Below are 24,898 nucleotides of genomic sequence, written 5' to 3' on the forward strand. Positions count from 1 at the left end.
TTCAAGAATACCAACATTCACATTATGGGGTGCCAGAAGGAGAAGCTCTAGGGAGTGCAGGGTATTTGAAGAAATAATGACAGAAAACTTCCCCTACTTGGTGAAGGAAATAGACTTACAAGTCCAGGAAGCACAGAGAGTCCCAAATAAGAGGAACCCAAAGAGGCTCACACCAAGACACATCATAATTAAAATTCCAAGGGTTAAAGGCAAAGAGAGAATCTTAAAAGCAGCAAGAGAAAAGCAGTTAGTTACCTATAAGGGAGAGCCCATGAGACTGTCAGCTGATTTCTCAACAGAAACTTTGCAGGCCAGAAGGAAGTGGCAAGAAATATTCAAAGTGATGAATAGCAAGGACCTATAAACAAGATTACTTTACCCTCAAAGCTATCATTTAGAATTGAAGGTCAGATAAAGAGCTTCCCAGATAAGAAAAAGCTAAAAGAGTCATCACCACCAAACCAGTTTTACATGAAATGTTGAAGGGTATTCTTTTTTTAAAATATATATTTTTTTACTGATTTTAGAGAGGAAGGGAGAGGGAGAGCAAAATAGGAACATCAATTGATTGGCTGCTTCCTGCACGACCCCCACTGGGGTTGAGTCTGAAACCCAGGCATGTACCCTTGACCAGAATCGAACCTGGGATCCTTCAGTTTACAGGTCAACTCTCTAACCACTAAGCAAAACCAGCTAGGGCTGAAGGGTATTCTTTAAATAAATAAATATATATATATCAAAGAGGAAAGGAGAGAGAAATAGAAACATCAATGATGAGAATCATTGATCAGCTGCCTCCTGCACACCCCCTACTAGAGATTGAGCCCACAACCCCGGGCATGTGCCCTTGACTGGAATCAAATCCAGGACCCTTTAGGCCGCAGGCCAATGCTCTATCCCAGGCATCCTCAAACTACGGCCCGCAGGTGTTTTTGCTGTTTTGTTTTTTTACTTCAAAATAAGATATGTGGAGTGTGCATAGGAATTTGTTCATAGTTTTTTTTCAAACTATAGTCTGGCCTTCCAACGGTCTGAGGGACAGTGAACTGGCCCCCTGTTTAAAAAGTTTGAGGACCCCTGTTCTATCCACTGAACCAAACCAGCTAGGGCAAAAGGGTATTCTTTAAGAAGCAGAAGTGCTCGCTAAGGCAGCACATATACTAAAATTGGAACAATGCAGAGAAAATTAGCATGGCCCCTGCTCAAGGATGACAAGCAAATTCATGAAGCATTTTATATTTTGCACTGAGCTCTGATGGGCTGCCGGATTTTGGGCTTTGGAGACCCGCTCCAGGCCTGTGCCTAGGCCTTCCAGGACTCCCACCTAATCTTTAAAAAAAAAAAATAGTGGAAGAAGGAGAAAATAAAAAGATAAAAAATATGAACAATAAAAAGGCAATAAATATATATCCATTAACAATTGAATCTAAAAGTCAAAATAAATGAACAAGAAATCTAATGAATAAAATTAACTGATGAATAAAATAGAATCAGAGGCATGGAAACATGGAACAGACTGATGAATCTCAGAGGGAAGGAGGAAGGGGGAAGTGGAGGCGGGAAGAGATTAACCTAACATCTTATATGCACACTAGAGGCCCGGTGCATGAAATTCGTGCACGGAGGGGGGTTGTCCCTCAGCCCAGCCTGTACCCTCTCCAATATGGGACCCCTTGAGGGATGTCCGACTGCCCAGTGGGATCAGGCCTAAACGGGCAGTCGGACATCCTTCTCACAATCCAGGACTGCTGGCTCCCAACTGCTTGCCTGCCTCCCTTCCTGATTGCCCCTAACTGCTTCTGCCTGCCAGCCTGATCACCCCCTAACCACTCTGCTGCCAGCCTGTTTGCCCCCAACTTCCCTCCTCTGTCGGCCTGGTCACCCCTAACTGCACTCTCCTGCAGGGTTGATCACCTCCAACTGCCCTCCCTTGCAGGCCTGGTCCCTCTCAACTGCCCTCCCTTGCAGGCAGGGTGCCTCCCAATTGCCCTCTCCTGCTGGCCATCTTGTGGTGGCCATCTTGTGTCCACATGGGGGTAGGATCTTTGACCACATGGGGGCAGCTATATTGTGTGTTACAGTGATGATCAATCTGCATATTACTCTTTTATTAGATAGGATAGAGGCCTGGTACAGGGGTGGGGGCCAGCTGGTTTGCCCTGAAGGGCGTCCTGGATCAGGTGGGGGTTCCCTTGGGGTGTGGGGTGGCCTGAGTGAGGGGCCTGTGGTGGTTTGCAGGCTGGTCACGCCCCCTGACTACCCAAGCAGAGGCCCTGGTATCTGGAATTTATTTTCCTTCTACAATTGAAACTTTGTAGCCTGGAGCGGAGCCAAGCCTGGGGCTCCCTCCGAGGCCGGCAGTCATTTGTGTTGGGGTTATAATTGAAACTTTGTTGCCTTAAGCGGGTGGGCCCGGCCAGGGTGTTCGGAAAGCTTTGCTTCCCCTGTTGCCGGCGGCAACCCTGGCCTGCTCTCTCAAGCTCCATTCTGCTGCCATTTGTTTGAATTTGTTTACCTTCTATAATTGAAACTTTGTAGCTTGAGTGGAGGCTTAGGCCTGGCAAGAGCAGGCAGAAAGCTTGGCTTCCTCTGTTACTTAGGAAACCTTGCTCTCTGTGGCTGTAGCCATATTGGTTTGGGCTAATTTGCATACTCGCTCTGATTGGATGGTGGGCATGGTTTGTGGGCGTGGCTTGTGGGTGTGTCAGAGGTATGGTCAATTTGCATATTTGTCTATTATTAGATAGGACTAGAGGCCCAGTGCACGAAATTCATGCACGGGGGCAGGTGTGTGTGTGTCCCTCAGCCCAGCTTGTACCTTCTCCAATCTGGGACCCCTCAAGGGATGTCCGACTGCCCGTTTAGGCCCGATCCCACTGGCACTCAGACATCCCTCTCACAATCCAGGACTGATGGCTCCCAACTGCTCACCTGCCTGCCTTCCTGATTTCCCCTAACCGCTTCTGCCTGCCAGCCTGATCACCCCCTAACCACTCCCATGCCAGCCTGATTGATGTCTAACTGCTCCCCTGCCAGCCTGTTTGCCCCCAAATTCCCTCCTCTGCCGGCCTGGTCACCCCTAACTGCCCTCCTCTGCAGGGTTGATTGCCTCCAACTGCCCTCCCTTGCAGGCCTGGTCCCTCTCAACTGCCTTTCCTTGCAGGCCTGGTCCCTCCCAACAGCCCTCCCCTGCTGGCCATCTTGTGGTGGCCATCTTGTGTCCACATGGGGGCAGGATCTTTGAACACATAGGGGCAGCTATCTTGATCTTGTGTGTTGGAGTGGTGGTCAGTCTGCATATTACTCTTTTATTACATAGGATAGAGGCCTGGTGCACGGGTGGGGACCAGCTGGTTTGCCCTGAAGCGTGTCCTGGATCAGGGTGGGGTTCCCTTGGGGTGTGGAGAGGCCTGGGCGAGGGGCCTGTAGTGGTTTGCAGGCCGGCCACGCCCCTGACAACCCAAGCAGAGGCCTTGGTATCTGGAATTTATTTACCTTCTACAATTGAAACTTTGTAGCTTGGAGTGGAGCCAAGCCTCCTGCTTACTCCCATGGCCGGCAGCCATTTCTCTTGAGATTGATGTATCTTCTATAATTGAAACTTTGTATCCTTGAGTGGAGGCCTAGGCCCGCCAGAGTGTGTGGAAAGCTTGGCTTCCTCTGTTACCGGGGAAACCCAAGCCTCCTTTCTGGTAGTCTTGGTTGAGGTTAATTTGCATACTCGCCCTGATTGGCTGGTGGGCGTGGCTTGGCTGGTGGGCGTGGCTTATGTAGCGGAGTGATGGTTACTTTGCATATTACTTATTTATTAGAGAGGATATGCTAGTTGAATAAGGCTGTCTCCCGGCAGAGACACAGCTGATCCTCACAGCCAATTGGACTGGAGGTCAAATCCTCCCAGTGTACCAACAGCAATCAAGGCTTAACAACACCAAGACTTTGCACTCAGCCCACAAAGGGGGGTATCAAGAGCGACCACCTAGGGAGATTGGGGAAGCTGAGTTATAGGGAGGCAGCCAAAAGGTGAAGACACCGAAGCAGGTCACGAATAGAAGGGATGAAGGAAGTAAACTAATGGACGACACAGTGTTCAGAACCACATTTATAAGGTTTCTTAAGATTCTTCTGGAGGACCAAGATGGCGGCATAGGGCAGACGCCTGATTGTTGCCTACCACAACAATTTTGAAACTACAACTGGAAAACAGAGCAGACACCATCCAGAACAATGGCCAGAGGAATTGCTGAGAGGGAATTGACCGATGGGAGTTGGGATCAGGAAGACGAGGCCCCGCTGGGTCCCGGATACAGGTGCGCTGGCCCGGCGACTGGTCACCGCTGCAGACCTGAGTGCCAACGCAGCGACCTCGGACCAGCCCGCCGCCATGCACCGGGCGCACTGGAGCTTCGCTGAGCCCGCCGCCCAGCAAGTTCCGTGGCAGCCGCCACGGAGCTTTGAGAAAATGGCCGAAGGAATTGCTGAGAGGAAATTGACCAACAGGAATTGGGATCAAGAAGACGAAGCCCAGCTGGGTCCCGGGTTTGGGTGAGGCCGCGCCCCTGGGTCTGGGCGAGGCCACGTGCCCCTGGGTCCAGGAGAGGCCACACGCCCCGGGGTCCGGGTGAAGCTGGATCCCGGGTTCGGGTGAGGCCATGCGCCTCTGGATCCGGGTGAGGCTGGGTCCCGGGTCTGGGTGAGGCCACGCGCCCCCGGGTCCAGGTAAGGCCATGCTCCCCTGGGTCCGGGAGAGGCCACGCCTCTGGGTCAGGGTGTGGCTGGATCCCGGGTCCGGGTGAGGCCGTGCGCCCCTGGATCCGGGTGAGGCTGGGGCTTGGGTCCGGGCGAGGCCGTGCACCCCTGGGTCCGGGTGAAGCTGGATCCCGGGTCCGGGTGAGGCCGTGCGCCCCTGGGTCCGGGAGAGGCCATGTGCCCCTGGGTCCAGGTGAGGCCGTGCGCCCCTGGATCCGGGTGAGGCTGGGTCCCGGGACCGGTTGAGGCCGTGCGCCCCTGGGTCTGGGAGAGGCCACGTGCCCCAGGGTCCGAGTGAGGCCACGCGCCCCTGGGTCAGGGTGAAGCTGGATCCCGGGTCCGGGTGAGGCCGTGCGCCCCTGGATCCAGGTGAGGCTGGGTCCTGGGTCCGGGTGAGGCCACGCGCCCCTGGATCTGGGTGAGGCTGGGTCCCGGGTCCAGGTGAGGCCGCGCCCCTGGGTCCGGGAGAGGCCACGCGCCCCTGGGTCCGGGAGAGGCCACACGCCCCTGGGTCCAGGTGAAGCTGGATTCCGGGTCCGGGTGAGGCCGTGCGCCCCTGGATCTGGGTGAGGCTGGGTCCTGGGTCTGGGTGAAGCTGGATCCCGGGTCCGGGTGAGGCCATGCGCCCCTGGATCCGGGTGAGGCTGTGTCCCGGTACCGGTTGAGGCCGCGCCCCTGGGTCCAGGAGAGGCCACGCGCCCCAGGGTCCGGGTGAGGCCATGCGCCCCTGGGTCTGGGTGAGGCCAAGTGCCCCTGAGTCCGGGTGAAGCCGCGCCCCTGCGTCCGGGCGAGACCAAACCAGAGGGAGTCGGACCTGCATTACCACCTTTTGTCCACCATCCAGAGCTGAAAAGTCAGTGCCGACATGTACACATAAGGAACTGGTGGACATTGAAATTGGGTCTCAAAAGAACTGTTGGTCCAGAAAGAAACTTACTACAGACTGATTCATTTGCCTGTTAGCATAACTATTATTGCTCGTCTCACATTCAGTTCTTATAAGTATATTTCTAGTAACACATGATCTCACTCATCTAGGGGAAATGATGAACAACATAGACTGATGAACAAGAACAGACCCAGAAACAAGGAGGCGTCGATCGGACTATTGGGCCTCAGAGGGAGGGTAGGGGAGGGTGGGGGTAGAGGGGAGAGATCAACCAAAGGACTTGTGTGCATGCATACAAGCCTAACCAATGGATAAGGACAACAGGGGGGTGGGGGCATCCGTGGGGAGGGGTGGGGGATGGGAATGGGGGGGATGAGGACAAATATGTGACACCTTAATCAATAAAGAAATAAAGCCGAAACCGGTTTGGCTCAGTGGATAGAGCGTCGGCCTGCGGAATGAAGGGTCCCAGGTTCGATTCCGGTCAAGGGCATGTACCTTGGTTGCGGGCACATCCCCAGTAGGGGGTGTGCAGGATGCGGCTGATCGATGTTTCTCTCCCATCGATGTTTCTAACTCTCTATCCCTCTCCCTTCCTCTCTGTGAAAAATCAATAAAAATATATTTTTAAAAAAATAAAAATAAATAAATAAATAATAAATAAATAAATTTATTAGAGAGAATATGCATTATATATGGACACTGACAATAGGGTGGTGAAAGCCTGGAGGAGGTTATGCGGGCAGCAGGGGATGGGGGGCGGGGAGAAGGAGGGACATCTGTAATACCCTCAACAATAAAGATTTTTTTAAAAGAAAGAAAGAAAGGGGGTGAACAATCTCATAATTATAACAACTAGAAAGAAGTATCTGATATTGAGTGCTCAGGGTGCAATCAGTGGTTTGAGGACAATGTGGAGGCAAGCTCTATCCTAGGTCAAGGTCTAACTCACTGCACCATAACTACTGTCTACCAGTCAGGTTCCTCTACCACATGCACAGCCCAGAGGACCAATATGTCTTACTCATATTTGTATTCCCAGTCGTTAGCCCAGAAACTGGTACATAAAAGGAATCTAATAAATATGGTCTGAATTTCATAATTTCTGAGGCTTTACTCACTAAATTGGCATGGAACTGAGTAAATACAAGAATGAACAATTTGTTAAATAAATGAATAATTGCTATCTATAAAAACAAAGGAACCTTAAAGAATGTGTTAGGTGAGGGAGGAACAGTTCCTGGGGAGTCTTTCGGCCACAGGGTATGCCCAGACTCCTTACAAAAAGGAATTGGTCTTTCATATCCTAGACCAGTGGTCGGCAAACTCATTAGTCAACAGAGCCAAATATCAACAGACATGATTGAAATTTCTTTTGAGAGCCAAATTTTTTAAACTTAACCTATATAGGTAGGTACATTGTTATTAACTTAATTAGGGTACTCCTAAGCTGGCCTTTGCTAAAAACTCAAGGGGCCAAAGAGCCGCATGTGGCTCGTGCGCCGCAGTTTGCCGACCACTGTGAACCTTCAGAAGAAGGGATGAAGATGTGTCCTTTTACTCAACAAATATGCATTGAATACCTATTGTGTACCAAGCACTGTTCATAGGTGTTCACAGCAATGGACAAGACAAAGAGAAATTCTTGCTTTCATGGAGCTTACTCTCTAGTGCAGTGGTTCTCAACCTTCCTAATGCCGCGACCCTTTAATACAGTTCCTCATGTTGTGGTGACCCCCAACCATAAAATTATTTTCGTTGCTACTTCATAACTGTAATCTTGCTACTGTTATGAATCGTAATGTAAATATCTGTGTTTTCCGATGGTCTTAGGCGGCCCCTGTGAAAGGGTCATTCGACCGACCCCCAAAGGGGTCGCAACCCACAGGTTGAGAACTGCTGCTCTAGTGGAAGGAAAAAAAGAATTTAAAAAACTAAATACACAAATTATAAAGTATGCTAGATAGTAAGTATGAAGGAGAAAATGAAATTCAAAGGCAGCTGAGTGTATAGGGTAAGGGCTAGTGATGAGGAAAGAGTGGCCACAGAAGGTCTCTGAGAGGGAATATTGGCATGAAAGACCTATGAAGACAAAGAGTGAGACACATGGACACCAGGAAGAAGCTCATTCCAGGCAAAGACAATTGCAAGTGAACCAGGCCTGACCATCTCAAGGAATAGCCAAGCCAGCGTAGTCTGAGCAAAGTGAACACAGGGAACAGTTATGGGACATTAGGTAGAAGAGAGAAAAATAACCAGAGCATTTTGGTCTGTATAGGTCATTGTCATTATTTTGTGTGTCTTTTTGTTGTTGTTGTTGTTGTTGTTGTTGTTGTTGTTGTTGTTTTTTAATATATTTTACTAAAATTTAACATACAGAGAGAAAACTGTACAAATCCTAAGTATCATCTCAATGTATAAAATGAATACATTTGACCCAGTAATCCCACTCCTGGGAATATATCCTAAGAAACTGGAAACACCAATAAGAAAAGATATATGCACCCCTATGTTCATAGCAGCACAATTTACAATAGTTAAGATTTGGAAACAGCCTAGGTACCTGTCAGCAGATGACTGGATCAGAAAACTATGGTACATCTACACAATGGAATACTATGCTGCCATAAAAAAGAAAGGAATTCTTACCATTTGCAGCAACCTGGATGGAATTGGAGAACATTATGCTAAGTGAAATAAGCCAGTCAATAAAAAAAAATACCACATGATCTCACTCATTTATGGATAATAAAGAAAATTATAAACTGTTGAACAAAAAGATAGAAACAGAGACAGTAAAGCATCAAACAGACTGTCAAATTACAGCGGGAAGGTTAGGGAGAGGTGGGGGAGATAAGAGATCAACCGAAGGACTTGTGTGCATGCATATAAGCATAACCAATGGACACAAAACTCTGGGGGGTGAGGGCATGTATGGGAGTGGGGGGAGGGGGCAATGGTAAGATATGTACACATATAATACCTTAATAAAAAAATGAAAAAATAAAATAAAATAAATAAATAAATAAAATGAATACATTTACGTATACAGACACAGGCCAAGAAATAGAACATTATCAGCTCCCCTCCCCCCAATTCTCCCTTTTGCTCCCTCCTACTTGTCATCCCTCCCACCTCCTCAAAGGTAACCACCATCTTGACTTCAAACAGCATAGATTTGCTTTGCCTGCTTTTTAACTTTAAAATAAATGGAATCATATCATGTATTCTGTTTATATCTGGGGGGTTTTTCTCTCAAGATTTTTCCTTGTGATGTTTTCTCATATGGTTTCAAGAGGGAAGAGTTAAGATGACAAACAAGAGCATGTTAAAGTGCTGATGGGAAAGGTATGGTAGGCAGGTAGTACTGATGATGGCAGTGTTCATGTGCCTGGCATCCACAAGACAATTTAGGAAAAAAAGAGCTCACCCAGGAGATGAGTGTCAGGGTTCCTCCCCTACTCAGATCCTCTCCTGAGAATAAAGAGATCTCAAGAATGTTAAGGTCGTGGTTATAGTTACTGATTGTTTGATTCGTTCAAACAGATACTACTTTGTATCAGGCACAGTGCTGAAATGCAAAGATAATTAAAGTATGATTGGTTAGGCAAACAAGTAAACAGAGGGCTACAAAAGAGTGTAATAATTGTTTAAGTATTTATCTAAGTATTCGGCAAAGGATGCTATGGAAGCATCTTCTTTAAGAATCTCTGTGCCTGGCTGGTGGGGTTCAGTGGTTGAGAATTAACCTATGAACAAGGAGGTCACAGTTCGATTCCCGGGCAGGGCACATGCCCAGGTTGCAGGCTCAATCCCCAGGAGGGGGCATGCAAGAGACAGCTGATCAATGATTCTTTCTCTTCATTGATGTTTCTACCTCTCTCTCCCTCTCCCTTCTTTGCTGAAATTAGTAAAATAAATATATTTTTAAAAAGAATCTTTGTGACTATTTCACCTTTTTTTGCTCAAACATTAATGGTTCTGAGATAAGCTCATTAGAATACGGCCATTATACATTCCTTTTAAATGATATTTATTACTTTTATGTGTCTCTCTCCTACTAAGTATAATCTTTTTGAGAGGAGAAAAGATGACTTCTAGTATCCTGAAAAGAGCACAAAGTAGTTGGGAGTCAAAGTAGTTGAGTTTGAATCCTGACTCATTCTTTAGCTATGCAACCCTGGGAAAATTACTAGTGAACTACTCTATGCCTCAGTTTTGTTATAAATTGAGATAATAGCATCCATCTACCTACCTCACAGAAATTGTTGTCAGCATCAAATGAAGTAATGTATAAGAAGAACTGTAAATTCTGATTACTCGTCCTCTAAATCTCACAAGCCCACTATGTTGGGCACATAGCAGGTCATCAGTAAATGTTGATTTTAATTATAAATTATCAGCAAACACTTATGGTTTTGGAATCTGTGGCAGGGAGTGGATGCAGTTCCTTGTCCCCCTCTACCTTATGCCCAGAGAAAGAACTCAGAGGCTGGAGTCAGATAGTGTGCATGGCCGTGGATAACCAGCCAGTGTGGGAGAGTAAACTGAGCCAGGATCATCTGGGCTAACAGCCCATTAACCAAGAGTGCCGTACATTTTGTTTGGGGTGGAGCCTTTTTGATAGTCCATTTCAACAGTTTCCCTTCTGTGTTTACAGGGAACACAGTTTCACAAACCGGAGCACCCCCATTGCTGGTGAACGGGGTGCTGGGGGAGTCGGTAACTCTTCCCCTGAAGTTTTCTGCAGAAGAAGAGATCCAGTCCATCACCTGGCTTCATAATCGAACCGTAGTAGCTATCATCTTCACACAGACAAAGCCACCACAGATCCAGGTGACTGATCCAGAACGGAAAGATCGACTGAAAGTCACCCAGTCCTCCTCCTTGCAGATCAACAACCTGACAATAGCGGACAGCGGATCCTATCGTGCCCAGATAACCACAGCAACCTCCAAGTTTTATGATTACAATCTGTCGATCTTCAGTGAGTCAAAGAATGGAGTTTAATTTTGTATAGACTAAGAAATATTACATATTTTAATTCTGTGTTACTGACCACTGACCAAATATATGCTAGAGCCTAGTAGTAAAGAATATGGCACTAGGAGCCAGATTGAGGTCCAGTGGCAAAGCAATTCAAGAGCATTGCACATGGCCAGTTAGTTGACAGAACTGAGAACAGAACCTAAGTCTTGTGACTCCCAACCCAAAATCACCTCACTTCCCCTCACACCATAAAATGGTTCCTTTCAAACTACAAGTGTAGAGGAAGTGATGGAAGTGAAATATCTAGGATTTTGTTGCCATGTGCATTACATGTATGTATTTGTCATGTAATCCTCACAAAAGCTCTATGAGGGAGGTACTATTTTTACCCCTGAGGCACAGTGTCAGTTACAACAATACCCTACAATCACAGAGATAGTCAGTGGGAGAGCTTCCCATAGAACTAGCGGTTGTGATGCCTCCCTTTATATAAAGGTTCATCTGACCCAGTGGTCAGTGTACAGAAGAGTAGTCTATGTAGAAAATGTTCTATAAGGATGAGTTGAAAAAGAGAAATGTATTTTCTAGCAAGGTTGTCTAATTAACAACAATATTTTCACAGACAGCTCGGGTCCTCAACATAAACTTATGGAAACTATAATGACATAGTTTATGAGTCAATGTCAGGAAAAGAAAGTTCTAGCAATCAGTGATGCCATGAATGATAGGAATGCGTATCTTCCTTGGGGAACTATAGTCTCATTACCTCTTCCTTGTGTTTTCTCCTCTTCTGTCTGTCTCAAATATCTCTGCTTTTCTCTTATAAGGACACTTACTGGATTTAGGGCCCACCTAGGTAGATAATCCAGGATCATCTCATCCATCTGCAAAAGACCTTTTTTCCAAATAAGATTCTTAGAATTAGAATATCTATGAGTGTGTGGTGGAGGATGGGAAGAGGGGGTCATCATTCAACCAACTCTGGGTAATCACTGATCATTAAGGCAGAGCTAGGGCCCTAGAGAGAGGAGACACATCCATTGGAAAGTCTGGGAACAATTCCCATATCAGGCTCCATCACACCTGTAGAGACAACATTCTTCTGCCACTACTCAGAAGACCAAGCATGACTTCTGCACTAACCACACTCCTGAGGCTCAATGTCCATCCCTTCTCAGGGTCTTTTAAAGTACCTCTCCTTCAAAGGCACATACACAAAGAGATGTGTAAGCTACACCAACATGTCTTACAATAGTGCAAAGGAATTTCGGGGTATGAACTATATAGTGTTTTAAAACACTGACCAGCCCTAGCTGGTTTGGCTCAGTCGGCCTATGGACTGAAGGGACCCAGGTTTGATTCCAGTCAAGGGCACATGCCTGGGTTGTGGACTCAATCCCCCGTGGGGGGCGTGCAGGAGGCAGCCGATCAATGATTCTCTCTCATCATTGATGTTTCTATCTCTCCTTCTCCCTTCCTCTCTGAAATTAATAAAAATATATTTTAAAAAAATAAAATAAAACATTAACCAATTACTTCGTATACCAGGCTAGGGATAGCAAAAATTTTATCTTACAGGCCATGATCAACTAATTGGGACTAACTTCTTAGAATTCATTGTTTTTGTTTGTTTAAATATGTTTTTATTTATTTATTTATTTATTTTTAGAGAGGAAGCGAGAGGTATAGAGAGATAGAAACAGCAATGAGAGAGAAATATCATCGATCAGCTGCCTCCTGCATGCCCCCCACAGGAGATCAAGCCCACAACCCCGGCATGTGCCCAGACCAGGAATCAAACCAGTGACCTGTTGGTTCCTGGGTCAATGCTCAACTGCTGAGCTACACCAGCTGGGCTAGAGTTCACTGTTAAAAAAGACGTTGAGGCCATGTTAAGTTTATTCATTGAGTTAACAATATTTGTTGACTATGGACAATGTACAAGAAACTGTTTTAGGCACTTGAAATGTATCAATGAGCAAAACAGACAAAGATCCCTGCCTTCATGGAGCTGATATTCTGGGTGGAGAGTAAGAGGAGGTAATAAACAATACATGTAATGTATAAACAAATGACACAGTATGTGAGAAAGCCATGAGTGCTGTGGAGAAAAAAAAGAGATTAGAGTAGCATAAGAGCATCAGGAGTGCCGACAGAGAGTAGGGAGTAATTTTAATTAGAGGGTCATACTAAGCCTCATTGGGAAGACGACATTTGAGCCCAGACCTATTGGAGGTGAGGGAGTAAGCCATGAAGATATCTGGATGAAGAACATCCAGTACATGTATTCTCTTGTGGCTTGCATGTTCGAGGAACATCAAGAAGCAAAGTGAGGAGAGAGTAATAGGAAACAAGGTTCAGTAAGAAAATTGAGGGCCACATCATGTAAGGCTCCAAGAGCCAACATAAGGACTTTTTTTTTTTTTTTTTTCAGTATAATGCTTGGCATACAGAATGCATTTAACAAATATCAGTTACTAGAGGCCCGGTGCACGAAATTCGTGCATGAGGGGTGCGGGGGGGGGGGGTGTCCCTCAGCCCTGTCTTGGCCTGCAAAGACGCCAGCATCCCTCACCCCGGCCTCTAGCCAGAGGTTCCTCCTCTCCTTCTGCACAGCCTCTGGGAAGATGCTTGTCCTGGGGCCTCCTCAGGGCCCTGGCCCATGATGCCCTGCAGTTCGGGTACTCGGGGGCTTGGGCTTTCAGGTCTGGCTTCCTCACCTGGCATGGTGAGCATCAGCTGCCATGGGAGCCTTGCCTTAGGAGTCACCCCCTTGGACCATACTACTTGTGAGTGTGTGTGTGGGGGTGGCCTCGGTGGCAGTGATTTGATGTCTGTAGCATGCCCGCTGACACCCACCACCGCGGCGCCACACTGATCCCGTCTGGACTGCTGGCAGGGGGCTTCCAGTCTGTGACTGGGGCTGATGGGCTGCGACTGGGGGCTGCAGGTGGAGGACCCCGGCACCCATAGGGCTGTCAGCATCAGGAACTGGAAAGATCCATTTTTCTGGTTCCTCCCCTGCCGCGCGGATGCTGAGCTCCGGGCCCCACAGGCCCGTTCACTCCCGCAGCACGGCCGGCCGGGGCGGGGACATGGGCTCACTGCCCCAGAGGCCCCTTCTGTGCCGCAGCACAGCCATGGCACAGACGCTGAGCTCGCACCGCCGCTGGCAACGTGAGCTCAGCATCCCGCTGGCCCCATTCAGTCCCCGCTCAGCGGCGCAGAGGCCGATGGCGTCGGCGGGAGGCACGGGGGGCAGGGACTCGTGAGTCCCCGCCCCCCGTGCCTCCCGCCAGCCCAATCGGCCACCCTGAGTCCCGCACCCCCACGCCTCCCACCCAATCGTGGGCATAGCGAAGGTACGGTCAATTTCCATATTACCCTTTTATTATGTAGGATTATATTGCCCATGAATATAAGGACTTTTGATTAAGTTGTTATTGAGTAAGACGGAGAAAGGCTGCAGATGGAATAGGTTTTAGAGAGAAAAACGGGAGTTCTTTTGAACATGTTGAATTGGAAATACACGTTATGTCCAAGTGGAAATGTCAAGTACTTGGTTACAAATTCATCAAGTGGAAAAAGGTAATAATATAGCGTTTTGGTCAGCCATGAACAAAGGCTGAGGGAGATGTGACATTTATGCAAAGTATTTGCCATTGCTGTGCTAGGCTCTGTCTTATTTAACCCTCATAATGACCTAAGCAGTAAGTATTATTGCCCAGTTTTACAGATGCTTGAAACAATTAACAATGTAGTCATGGTCGAGTAGCCATTAAATAACTAAGTAATGATTCTAATCCAAGTCTTAACTCCAAATCCAACATACTTGCTGCCACATAAAAGCTCCATTCTGGCAAGATAGATTCCACTAGTCCTACTCAGTTAACTAAACGTAAAGCATTACTCGGTCTCTTCTAATCAGACAGTTGGAGTCATTCTGTTCTTTGCTGGGTCATCTTAGGCCAAGTCTAGGTCAGTGACCTTTTCTGTACTGTGCCCATGTCCCCACTGATCCATAGCTACTGATATCTCACCAGTCAATATTTCTGGTCTCTGCTCTCATAAATTTCTGCAGTAAATGCTTTCTCAAATGCCTGAATAGGTTGTACTTCTTTGCTGCCCAGAATAACGTGCTTGCTCTCTCAGTTTCTTCACTTCTTTCTTCCCTAAAGTTTTGGTTCTCAATGTGTCCTTTTCTGTCCTGCTGACATTCTTCGTCAGGGTCTCTTGGTCACCGCTGGAGCCAGCATCGTATGCAATGAGGACCAGAATTCCTGTAGACTTGTGGGAAGTATAGTTCCCCCGGGAAGATCAGCTTCCATCTTCCGCCCCAGCTAGGGATTTCTGATTATGGATGAAACAGGGCTCTTGTGCCTGGCTCTGTTTTCTAACCTGGCTAAGGTAGGGCTGACCCTCAGCTTACTCTCCAAATTGTTTTTACATAAGGGGTAAAAAAATAAAGGCTGTAAAGGACTCCCGGAATAAACTGAAGTGCAGAAAAGTAAGGTGATCAGCCTCAAATGACCCAACTAGTAGTGGCAAACTCAGTCTTTCACTTGTCATTTCTCACACTGGCTTTTATGTCTCATACTAATGTCCCTCGTCATTTGGTCACCCCACACCTTGATCCCATCAGTTAGACAACATAAACAACGTTATCTACAGAGTATCTTACCTTATAATAGACAAATATGCAAATTGACCGCACCTTCGCTACACCCAAGCCACGCCCACCCACCAATCACGCCCACCAGGAAACCGTTGCAGGGACGTTGGGGTGTGGCGGAGCCCAAGGCCGGGAAAGCCTCGGGCGGAGGCTTTCCCGGCCTTGGGCACCAGCGGGGAGCCTGCACAGATCGCAGGAAACCACTGGGGGTCGGCTCCTGCGATCCTTAGCAGGGATGTTGGGTGCGGCCGAGCCCAAGGCCACCGCCCGAGGCCAAGCCCCGACCCTGAAAGAAGGCAGAAGGCAGTGGCCACAGCCAAGGCCTGGGTCCCCGGTGCTGGCAGAAAACTGGTGCAGGCATCCAGGTGAATGAAGGTCTATTGCACGAATCTTCGTGCAAACGGGCTACTAGTATAGATCATAACATACAGCAGAGTGTCGGGGAGAATACAGAAACATTGAGGAGAAGGACATTTTTAACAGAGGGCTGAGCCAAACCATTTGTCCTTAATCTGGGTCTTTTCTCTGCACACAGGACGACTGAGGAATTTACAAGTTGCTAATGACACTCAACTCTTTGAGAATGGGACCTGTGAGATCCAACTGACCTGCTCTGTGGAGAATCCAGATGACCATGTCTCATTCAGGTGGCAGGTCGCAGGAAACACGGTTCTGGAGGAAGCAAATCTCACTATCTCTTGGGACCCCAAGAATTCCAATGAAGAGACATACACTTGCATAGCTAAGAATCCTGTCAGCGATTTATCCTTCCCTTTCTCTGTCCAAAGTGTCTGCAAAGGTAACAGTCTGTCGCAGGTCTCTCTGAAAGCCTTGAGCAGCTGTAGGGTGTGGCATGACCACATGACTGGCATGATTCCCAAAACAATAGCCCAATAGGAGGCAGCCAAAGATGCCGGGAGAAGACAGACACTCAATGTCTACCCCCAGAGGTCTCACCTTCCTCCCTCACCCCCACCCCACCCCCAACCCTCCTGCAACACACTCAGAGCCCAAGAGCAAAGTCCTTAGGGAGGGAGAATTGTTGCCTTCTGCTGGCTCTACCAGGCTCTGCCCTGCCCTGTCTCCCACCCCCAGAAATCCTGCCCAGAGCCCCAGAGCTTCTGGGTATAGATGAACCCACCCTGCCCCCAAAAGTGGCCTAGAAGAGGTTAAGTGTAGGCTCTGAGAAGAATACGGAGCCTTACTCAATTGTCCTAAGTGCAACTTCTTTTTTTTTTTTTCTTTTCAGGTGTTTTTAACGAAAAAAATCAACACGGGGTTATCATATGGAGTATACTAGTGCCTTCTTTGATCTGTATCGTTGTGTCCTTAATTGTTTGGAGGAAAAAAGTATCAGGTTTTCTTTCTTCTTGCTTGTCTCTTCTCCAAGGTTTCAGAGACTTCGAGTCTGGGGTTCCTTTTACCTATCTTTTGGAAGAGAGGGAAAAAGAGGGAGGATGCAAATACTGGTTCAGCTAGTCCACTAGGACAACACCTGGGGTGTAACCCCACACCTGCTAATTTCCTGAAACGTTGTCCTCTGGGAAGTGTAGGTCCTCAGGTCTGGCCTGCCCTTCCCTTTCTGGTCTCCTCCCACCACATATTCTAGAGAGACACCTATGGGGCTAAAGGGTGGAAGATCTCTCTCGTTACAGTCACAAGTTTCTATTTATTTGATTTTATTTTTCAGGTTCCTTATGCTGTTCTACTCAGCAAACCCAGAGTCCTGGTGAGCTTCTAGACTCTTAACTCCCAACCATAAAACAGCTGGGAATAGCCAAACTGAAGAAGAAGGGGGCCAGGCAGAGGGCTGGATCATTGGAGAGGATGGAGTCAGAATGTCATTACTCAGATGGACCAGATGGCACAAGGGGAGAACCTGTCATTGTGCACGTTTGCCCCTGTGGGACCGACGGGGTCCTTTACAAGCATGTGGACCAGTCACTGACACAATTTCTTGGAGTGGGATTAGGGCCCTTCCCTGCCCCTCCCCCCTCCCCCCACCCCCACCCCCCCACCTCCGCTGATAGAAAACTAAGTGCCAGTGAACGGGCTCATGGCCTGTCCACTATCACCCAGCAAGTCCAGGGCAAGTGTAGGATGAGAGCATCAAAGGCCCAAAGACAAACTGCCTGACCCCATCACTCTGTTCATCCAGGGTGTGGGAATTGAGTAAAAACAATCAAAAGAGAAAATGTGATAGAGACACTGGAATGCAGATTCTGAACTCAGATTAGCACTGAGTCTCATTTCCTGGGGGAGAGATATAGGATGTCATGTGTAGAGGACATGGCATGAGATTTGGCATCAGAAGGTATGCACTTAAGTTCCTTATTCAGTCACTTCCTGAATAATTTTGTGCCAAGTCAATTGAATTTTCTGAGCCTACAGTTCCTTATCTATACTAATAAAAGGGTAATATGCTAATTAGACCAGGAGACCGGCCAGGGAGGGCAGTTGGGGGCCATGAGGCCGGCCAGGGAGAGCAGTTGGAAGCCATGAGGCTGGCCGGGGAGAGCAGTTGGAAGCCATGAGGCCAGTAGGGGAGCGGCAGTTGGGGGCGATCAGGCCAGCAGGGTGGGATCAGGCTGGTAAGGGGGAGCATCTGGGGGTGAGAAGGCCAGTGGGGGGGGGGGGCAGTTGGGGGCAAGCAGGCAGGCAGGCAGAGTGGTTAGGGGCAATCAGGCAGACAGGCAGGTGAGCAATTAGGAGCCAGTGGTCCCAGATTGCGGGGGATGTTCGACTGCGGGTTTAGGATTGGGCCTAAACCCACAGTCGAACATCCCCCGAGGGGTCCCAGATTGGAGAGGGTACAGGCCGGGCTGAGGGATGCCCCCCCGTCCCCCGCACGAATTTCGTGCATTGGGCCACTAGTTTATAATAATGAAAGCATAATATGCTAATTAGACCAGATGTCCTTCCGGATGAAGCTGGGGCTGCAAGGGAAGCCTAGGTCCTGGGTGCCCGAGGGAAGCCGGTGCCAGCAGTCAAGGGAAGGAAGGCCTACTCTTGCACAAATTTCGTGCATCGGGCCTCTAGTCTCTAGTATAATCAAACCCAACATAAGGACCCCTGAAAGGTTTAATCACAGGTATGTGAAATAATCCAGCTCCATTACCCTGGCCAGTGAGGTTCGCTAGCTCCTAAGTACATGGTACTATTTGGTCCTGGGCGCTTCCTTGCTCACATGTGAATTCAACGGGAGGCTGAATCTTTAGGGTACCTCAAGACTATGTGCCCCCCAAGAGATGAGGTCAAAAACAGATCACATGATTGAGAAGTTTCTGGTTCAACCCAGAATGTCAAAGACTGTCAAAAATGAATGAACCTTAAGGAATGGCAATGCCTTGAACAACTGCACCTTCAGGGCCAGAAAGTGCCCCAGGGTAGGCAAGGTCCTGGGAGAGCGCTTCTGCAACTGACTGGGCCGCTCTGTGTTTTCAGCAGAGACCCCGAGGGACTCAGGGAATGAGCCAACCTGTGCAGAGAACACTGTGTACGCTCGGGTCACTCATCCAAACACGGTGAGTCCTTTCGGCTTTGTACTCCATCATTAGCATTATTTTTATAGTCATTATTCAAAAACTTGTCACCACAATCATTTGACTAATCCAAATGATGTACACCATTGAGGAGAGGAGAAGGCTACACATAGCTACAAGGTTCTACGCAGGACCATTCCAGCCCCAACCGCTCTCACCCCAAAGGAATGTTGACTCATACCCTTCGCTACACTGCTCTCTCACTGCTTAATGCACCAGGAAGTCTGGTCCCGCCAGCTTAATTACAAGCTGCCTGCAAGTAAAAATTATGTCTTCCTCTCTCTTCCCCTATGTCTTAGCATGATGATCAGTAAATATTTGCTGAGTGGATCAAAGTTCCATTAAGTGTGAGAGTTTCCAGAGGAGACAGATCAGTAGCAGGGAAAATAGCAGTGCTCAGAAGCAGTCTCTCAAGAGAAGAGGGACAGGAATTTGCAACCCCTTCACAGTAGAGGGCAATAAAGACATGAGCAGCCCTCAATCCTCCCCACCCCTCTAACAACATAACCGGAAGGCCTTGGTCAGGCATCAACAATTCCCCACCACCTGCAAGCGGTACAATTCTAAAGAACACATCCTGGCAGGCCAGTTTCTATGTCATCTGAAAACAAGTCCAGAGACTCATTCTCCAACTGACGGAAGCAATAGTCTAGCTAGAAACCTTTGATCCCCTCATACAGCCCCTCACAGGTATTTGTAAAGCAGGCTCCTTGAAGAAAGGGAACATGAAGGGAAACTCTTATTCAGATATTTCTTGTTGGTTTTGGTTTTTTTTTCCTAATCCTCACCTGAGGATATTTTTGCATTGTTTTTTAGAGAGAGTGGAAGAGAGAGGGAAAGACAGAGAGAAATATCGATGTGAGAGAAACACATCAATTGCTTGCCTCCTGCATGAGTCCTGACCAGGGCCTGGGCCGGGAGGAGCCTGCAACCGAGGTACATGCCTTTGACGGGAATCCAACCCAGGACCCTTCGATCTGCAGGCTGGCATTCTATCCAGTGAGCCAAACCAGCGAGGGCTTGTTCAGATATTTCTATTGTCCTTCCCATTGCCTCTTGAAGACAAGATGAATCACTCTCAAGAAACTAATCTGCAAATTTAACTTTTTCTCTCATGTAAAATTGTACTTTGGAGAGTTTTGGAGGTCTTGAAAACACCCTATACATTTCTTAATTAATTTTAAATGTCAAAACCTCTGAGCACAGGGGACTTCTGTTATTGCTATATTTTGTGTTCCAAGCAGAGCCACTCTTAATACCAGATGTTTCTCCTACCGGTTCCCCCTGAGAACCCAATGACTTGATGACCAGGCAATTAGAACCACAGGGATAAAATAGAGCAGGCAGCACCTTCCAGGTACAGCCAGTAGAGATCTGAGACAAAAGACAGTGGAGTTGGGTTCAGGACAAGAATGTTTCCTTTCTTCACAACACTTGCTAAGAAAGTCACCCTTCTGTCTTTGGTTCTTGATCCTACTGGTTTGCTGGGGTGTGCTTCTATTTGGGGGTCAGAAAATGCCACTAAACTCACAGAGTTGAGAGCTGGTGGTGTTTGGTCTCTAGCTCCCCTTGCTAAGCACTCCCTAGCCTTCCTCCTGGAGAACTCTGTCACACTGCCTTTCTCTGGGAATATATCTTTGCATGAGTATCTCTTTGTCTGTGTGAGCCAAATGAGTATGATTCCTTTTTTTAGAAAACGGGAATCCCAATACCTATGAAAAATAATGATTCCTCTACAATTTACTCCGTAATTTGTCAACCCAAACAGGTAAGCCCATGATTGCCCCATGTTCTTACATTCTTACCTCTCTCATCAGACCTATGACTTTGCAAAGAAAGAAAAAGTTAAGGAGCCATTTTTGCCCTTGCTGGTTTGGCTCAGTGGATAGAGCATCGGTCTGCAGACTGAAGGGTCCCAAGTTTGATTCCAAAGGCACATGCCCTGGTTGTGGGCTCCATCCCCAGTCGGGGGCGTGCAAGAGGCAGCCAACCAATGATTCTCATCATTGAAGTTTCTATCTTTCCCTCTCCCTTTTTCTCTGAATTCAATATATATATAAATTTTTTTTTAAAGTTAAGGAGCCATTTTATAGATGAATAATGCCAGCAGAATATAAAAAGCCTCAGGACATCACCAAAACATATCTGAAAAGTTTTGTTGTATTAGGATCACCATGCATATCTACGCTTTCAGCCTACTTGTGTTTTAATTCTGCTTATGCTACCTGCCTTCTGGTGCTCTGCAGACCTCCTCTGTAGCCATGGGGTCTGGCCTGGGGCTCTGGTCCTTATTAACCTACTTCATTTTTCTCTTTTTCCCATTAAAGTAAGCCCATTCCTTCCAGGGCAACTGTTCTTGACAACATCATCTAAGTTGCTGAAATGTCTCAAAGGAATTCAGGAATGACACATCTTCTCCTGATCCCATGGGAGACACCAGAGCAGGATTTCTGCCGGAAAACAGAAGTTGAATATCTAGGATTATCACTTCCAGTTCTTCAGACTTGAACCTTCTTACCTAGGTCAAACACCAGTGAACTGCCACGTGTCCAAATTTGCAATGGATATTATAAAAAAATATATATTGATGCATATTAGAGAATACAATGGACACAGACACTGGGGCGGTGGGGGCTTGGCTGGGGTAAGAATGGCTGGGGAGAGGGGGTAAATTGGAGAAAAGGAAGACATGTAAAACTTTAGACAATAAAAACATAATAATAAAATTATATATATATATATCACAATTCGGGTGTTCTTGAATATTTTCAGCTGAAAATTCTCACAAAAAATAATTTTGAAGTTGGTCAGGGCTGCCACTTAGGGAAAACATTTTTTTCTTTATAGATGCACATGGCATGTGGGGAAGGTCCACCGCTTGCATCTACCCTTATGACATACAATGGGTTAAGGAATAACATCATTTGCAGCCTGTAATCAAAATAACAATTTCTAATCTGCTCCAGGACAAAACATGCTTCAGATAACATGCCTGGATATTGACTTTCCCTTTGGTAACTAAGCAAATGGAGTTACGGTTGATGGAGAGACTCTAATCCAGAAGACAACCACTTCTCTCCTTTTAGAAAGCAGCAGAATTGCCCTGGCCGGTTTGGCTCAGTGGATAGAGCGTCGGCCTGCGGACCGAAAGGTCCCAGGTTCGATTCCGATCAAGGGCATGTACCTTGATTGCGGGCACATCCCCAGTAGGGGGCGTGCAGGAGGCAGCTGATCGGTGTTTCTAACTCTCTATCCCTTTCCCTTCCTCTCTGTGAAAAATCAGTAAAATATATTTAAAAAAAAAAAAAGAAAGAAAGCAGCAGAATTGTGACACATGAGGATCGCTTTGTCTGTGTGAGCCAAATGAGTATGGTTACTTTGGGAGAGAATACAGTGTGTTGATTACGTGTGTTGTCTTTGGAATTGGATAGACTCATGCTCAAGTCATGTACTAGACATATCTCCTGGAACATGCTACCTAAGCTCTTGGAGCTTTGGTCTCCTAGACTGAAAAAGGAGGGTGGTGATACATCAGCCCTATTGCTCAAACCGGGAGCCTGAGTTATCTTTGACTCCAGCTTCTCTATCACCAGGCCCTATGGACTCTACCTCCAAATATATCTCTGAACCTTATCCACCTCTTTACAAATCTTCAACCAGCATCCCACATCCAATCATTATCATCTTTCACCTGGAATGCTACAGTAAACTCTGAACAACTCTCCCAGGTTTTGCTCTTACCTCCCTCTACCCCATTTTCCAAAAGACAGCCAGAGCAGTATTTTTAATATAAATCAGATCTTTCACTTGTCTGCTTAAAACTCTGCAGTATTTCTCCATGCACTCAGAACGAAATTGCATCTCCATGACCCTGGATGGTCTCTGGCCCATCTCCAGCCTCAGCTATTATCACTCTCCCACCGCTATCTCTGTTTATCCTCCCTGATCGTCTTTCAGCTCCTCCATTAAAGGAAAGAGTTCTTTAATAAGGTAGAATTATTCACATCTGCCTTAAGGCTCTTCCGCTGCCTGCTCGGCTCCTCCTCATTCTTTAGGTCTCAGCCTATATATGTCGCCTTCTAAAAGAACCTTCTCAGCCCTGACTGGTTTGGCTCAGTGGATAGAGCATCCACCTGCGGAGTGAAGGGTCCCAGGTTCGAGTCCGGTCAAGGGCATGTACCTTGCTTTCGGGCACATCCCCAGTAGGGGGTGTGCAGGAGGCGGCTAATCAATGTTTCTCTCTCATCGATGTTTCTAACTCTCTATGCCTCTCCCTTCCTCTCTGTAAGAAATCAATAAAATATACATTTAAAAAAATAAATAAAAATAAAAGAACCTTCTCAGACCTCTCTATCCGGATGCTCTCCCCATTTTTCTGTCACACGGCCATGTCATTTATCATATGGCAAAACATATTTATTTACATTGGTTTACTAGTAATGTGAGTTTCTCCTACTATACCATAAACTTTCCAGGAATAGGGACCATAATAATTTTATTTACCACTGTTTCCCTAGCACCTAACACAGTATATAGCACATAGAAAATGTTCAACAATTATTTTAAATGAATGAATGAATGTGTTATAAAATTGGGTGAGAATTAAATAAGATAATGTACTGAAGTCTTCAGCATAGTGCTGAGCTCATAAAAGTGCTCAATAAGTGTTAGCTGCTGTTGTTGCTGTTGTTAGTAAATTACATTTTCCTGAACCGACAGATTTTCCTCACAAATCTTCAAAAAATACAAAAGAAGAGAAGATACATTGTCTGAGCCCTGCTTTCTTATCATTCCCTGCCTTTTCTCTGCTCAAATTCCCATATTCCCTTCTTTTACCCCATTTGATAAATAATGCTCTTCTTCCCCTAGGAAGAATTTCATGACATTTTGTGGGTTCAATATATTTTAATGTCTTTTTTTTTAAAGAAACAATTTATTGAGGTATAATTAACATGCCAAAATTACACACTTAATGCATATAACTGATGCGTTTTTAGATAAGTATACATCCGTGAAACCACAACCACAATCAATACTGTAAACATATCCATGCCTTCCGAAAGTTTCCTCTACACTTTTTTTCAATTTGTAATTTTTGTGTGTGTGCTAAGAATACTTAAACCTAAGATCTGCCCTCCTAGCAAATTTTTAAGTATACGATACAATATTGTTAACTATAGACACTATGCTGTACAATAGATCTCTGGGACTTACTCCTCTTACATAACTGAAATTTTATATCCTTTGACCAAGACCATCTGCATTCTACCCCCGCCCTCACTTATCCCCTGGTAACCCCTATTCACTCTCTGCTTCTATAAGTTTAACTTTTAGATTTCTCATATAAGTAGGATCATATATTATTTGGTGTGTGTGTGTGTGTGTGTGTGTGTGTGTGTGTGTGTGTGTGTGGCTTATTTTACTTAGTATAATGTCCTCCAGGTTCATCCATGAATTTTATTTTTTTATTGACTTCAGAGTGGAAGGGAGAGGGAGAGAGCCCACCCACCAACAGTGTACAGGGGTTCCCTTTCCTCCACATCCTCACCAATGCTTGTTATTTTTTTACTAGAGGCCCAGTGCATGAAATTCGTGCACTGGGGGGAGGTGGGGTCCCTCAGCCCGGTCTGCGCCCTCTCGCAGCCCAGGACCCCTTGGGAGATGTCTACCTGCCGGCTTGGGATCGGGCCTAAGCCAGCAGTCGGATATCCCTCTCACAGTGTGGGTCCCTCTTGCAGTCCTGGATCCCTCGCTCCTTACCACCTGCCTGCTCACTGCTCCTTACTGCTTGGCTGGCTGGTCCTTAGCGCTGCGGCGGAGGCGGGAGAGGCTCCTGCTACCACCACTGCGCTCACCAGCCATGAGCTTGGCTTTTGGCTGAGCAGTGCTCCCCCTGAGGGAGCACACTGACCACCAGGGGGCAGTTCCTACATTGAATGTCTGCCCCCTGGTGGTCAGTGCACATCATAGCGACTGGTCATTCCACTGTTCAGTCAATTTGCATATTAGGGTTTTATTATATAGGATTTGTGTTTTTGTATAGCCAGGTGTGAGATG

At 46.9% G+C, this 24,898-nt stretch overlaps 1 protein-coding gene and 1 non-coding gene across 6 annotated transcripts in view; both read left to right on the plus strand.

The window, feature by feature from the left end:
• The window catches only part of SLAMF6 (SLAM family member 6), a 32,714-nt gene extending 11,234 nt beyond the window's left edge, over positions 1-21,480 (plus strand). The window contains exons 2-8 of one of the 5 annotated variants that reach the window (XM_054711729.1): positions 10,299-10,625; positions 15,835-16,098; positions 16,549-16,656; positions 16,990-17,028; positions 18,744-18,823; positions 20,535-20,609; positions 21,169-21,480. In XM_054711729.1, the coding sequence (XP_054567704.1) occupies positions 10,299-10,625; positions 15,835-16,098; positions 16,549-16,656; positions 16,990-17,028; positions 18,744-18,823; positions 20,535-20,609; positions 21,169-21,171 (896 nt within the window). In that variant the 3' untranslated portion in view covers positions 21,172-21,480. The remainder of the gene's footprint in view (positions 1-10,298; positions 10,626-15,834; positions 16,099-16,548; positions 16,657-16,989; positions 17,029-18,743; positions 18,824-20,534; positions 20,610-21,168) is intronic. The other 4 variants (XM_028129357.2, XM_054711728.1, XM_054711730.1 and 1 more) reach the window with 4 other exon arrangements.
• LOC129148044 (U6 spliceosomal RNA) lies at positions 1,137-1,243 on the plus strand. The gene has a single exon (XR_008555234.1). It is a non-coding gene; the product is annotated as a U6 spliceosomal RNA (small nuclear RNA).
• Positions 21,481-24,898: the final 3,418 nt, after the last annotated feature.

Source organism: Eptesicus fuscus, chromosome 22, assembly GCF_027574615.1.
Source record: "Eptesicus fuscus isolate TK198812 chromosome 22, DD_ASM_mEF_20220401, whole genome shotgun sequence".
NCBI classification, from domain to species: Eukaryota; Metazoa; Chordata; class Mammalia; order Chiroptera; family Vespertilionidae; genus Eptesicus; species Eptesicus fuscus.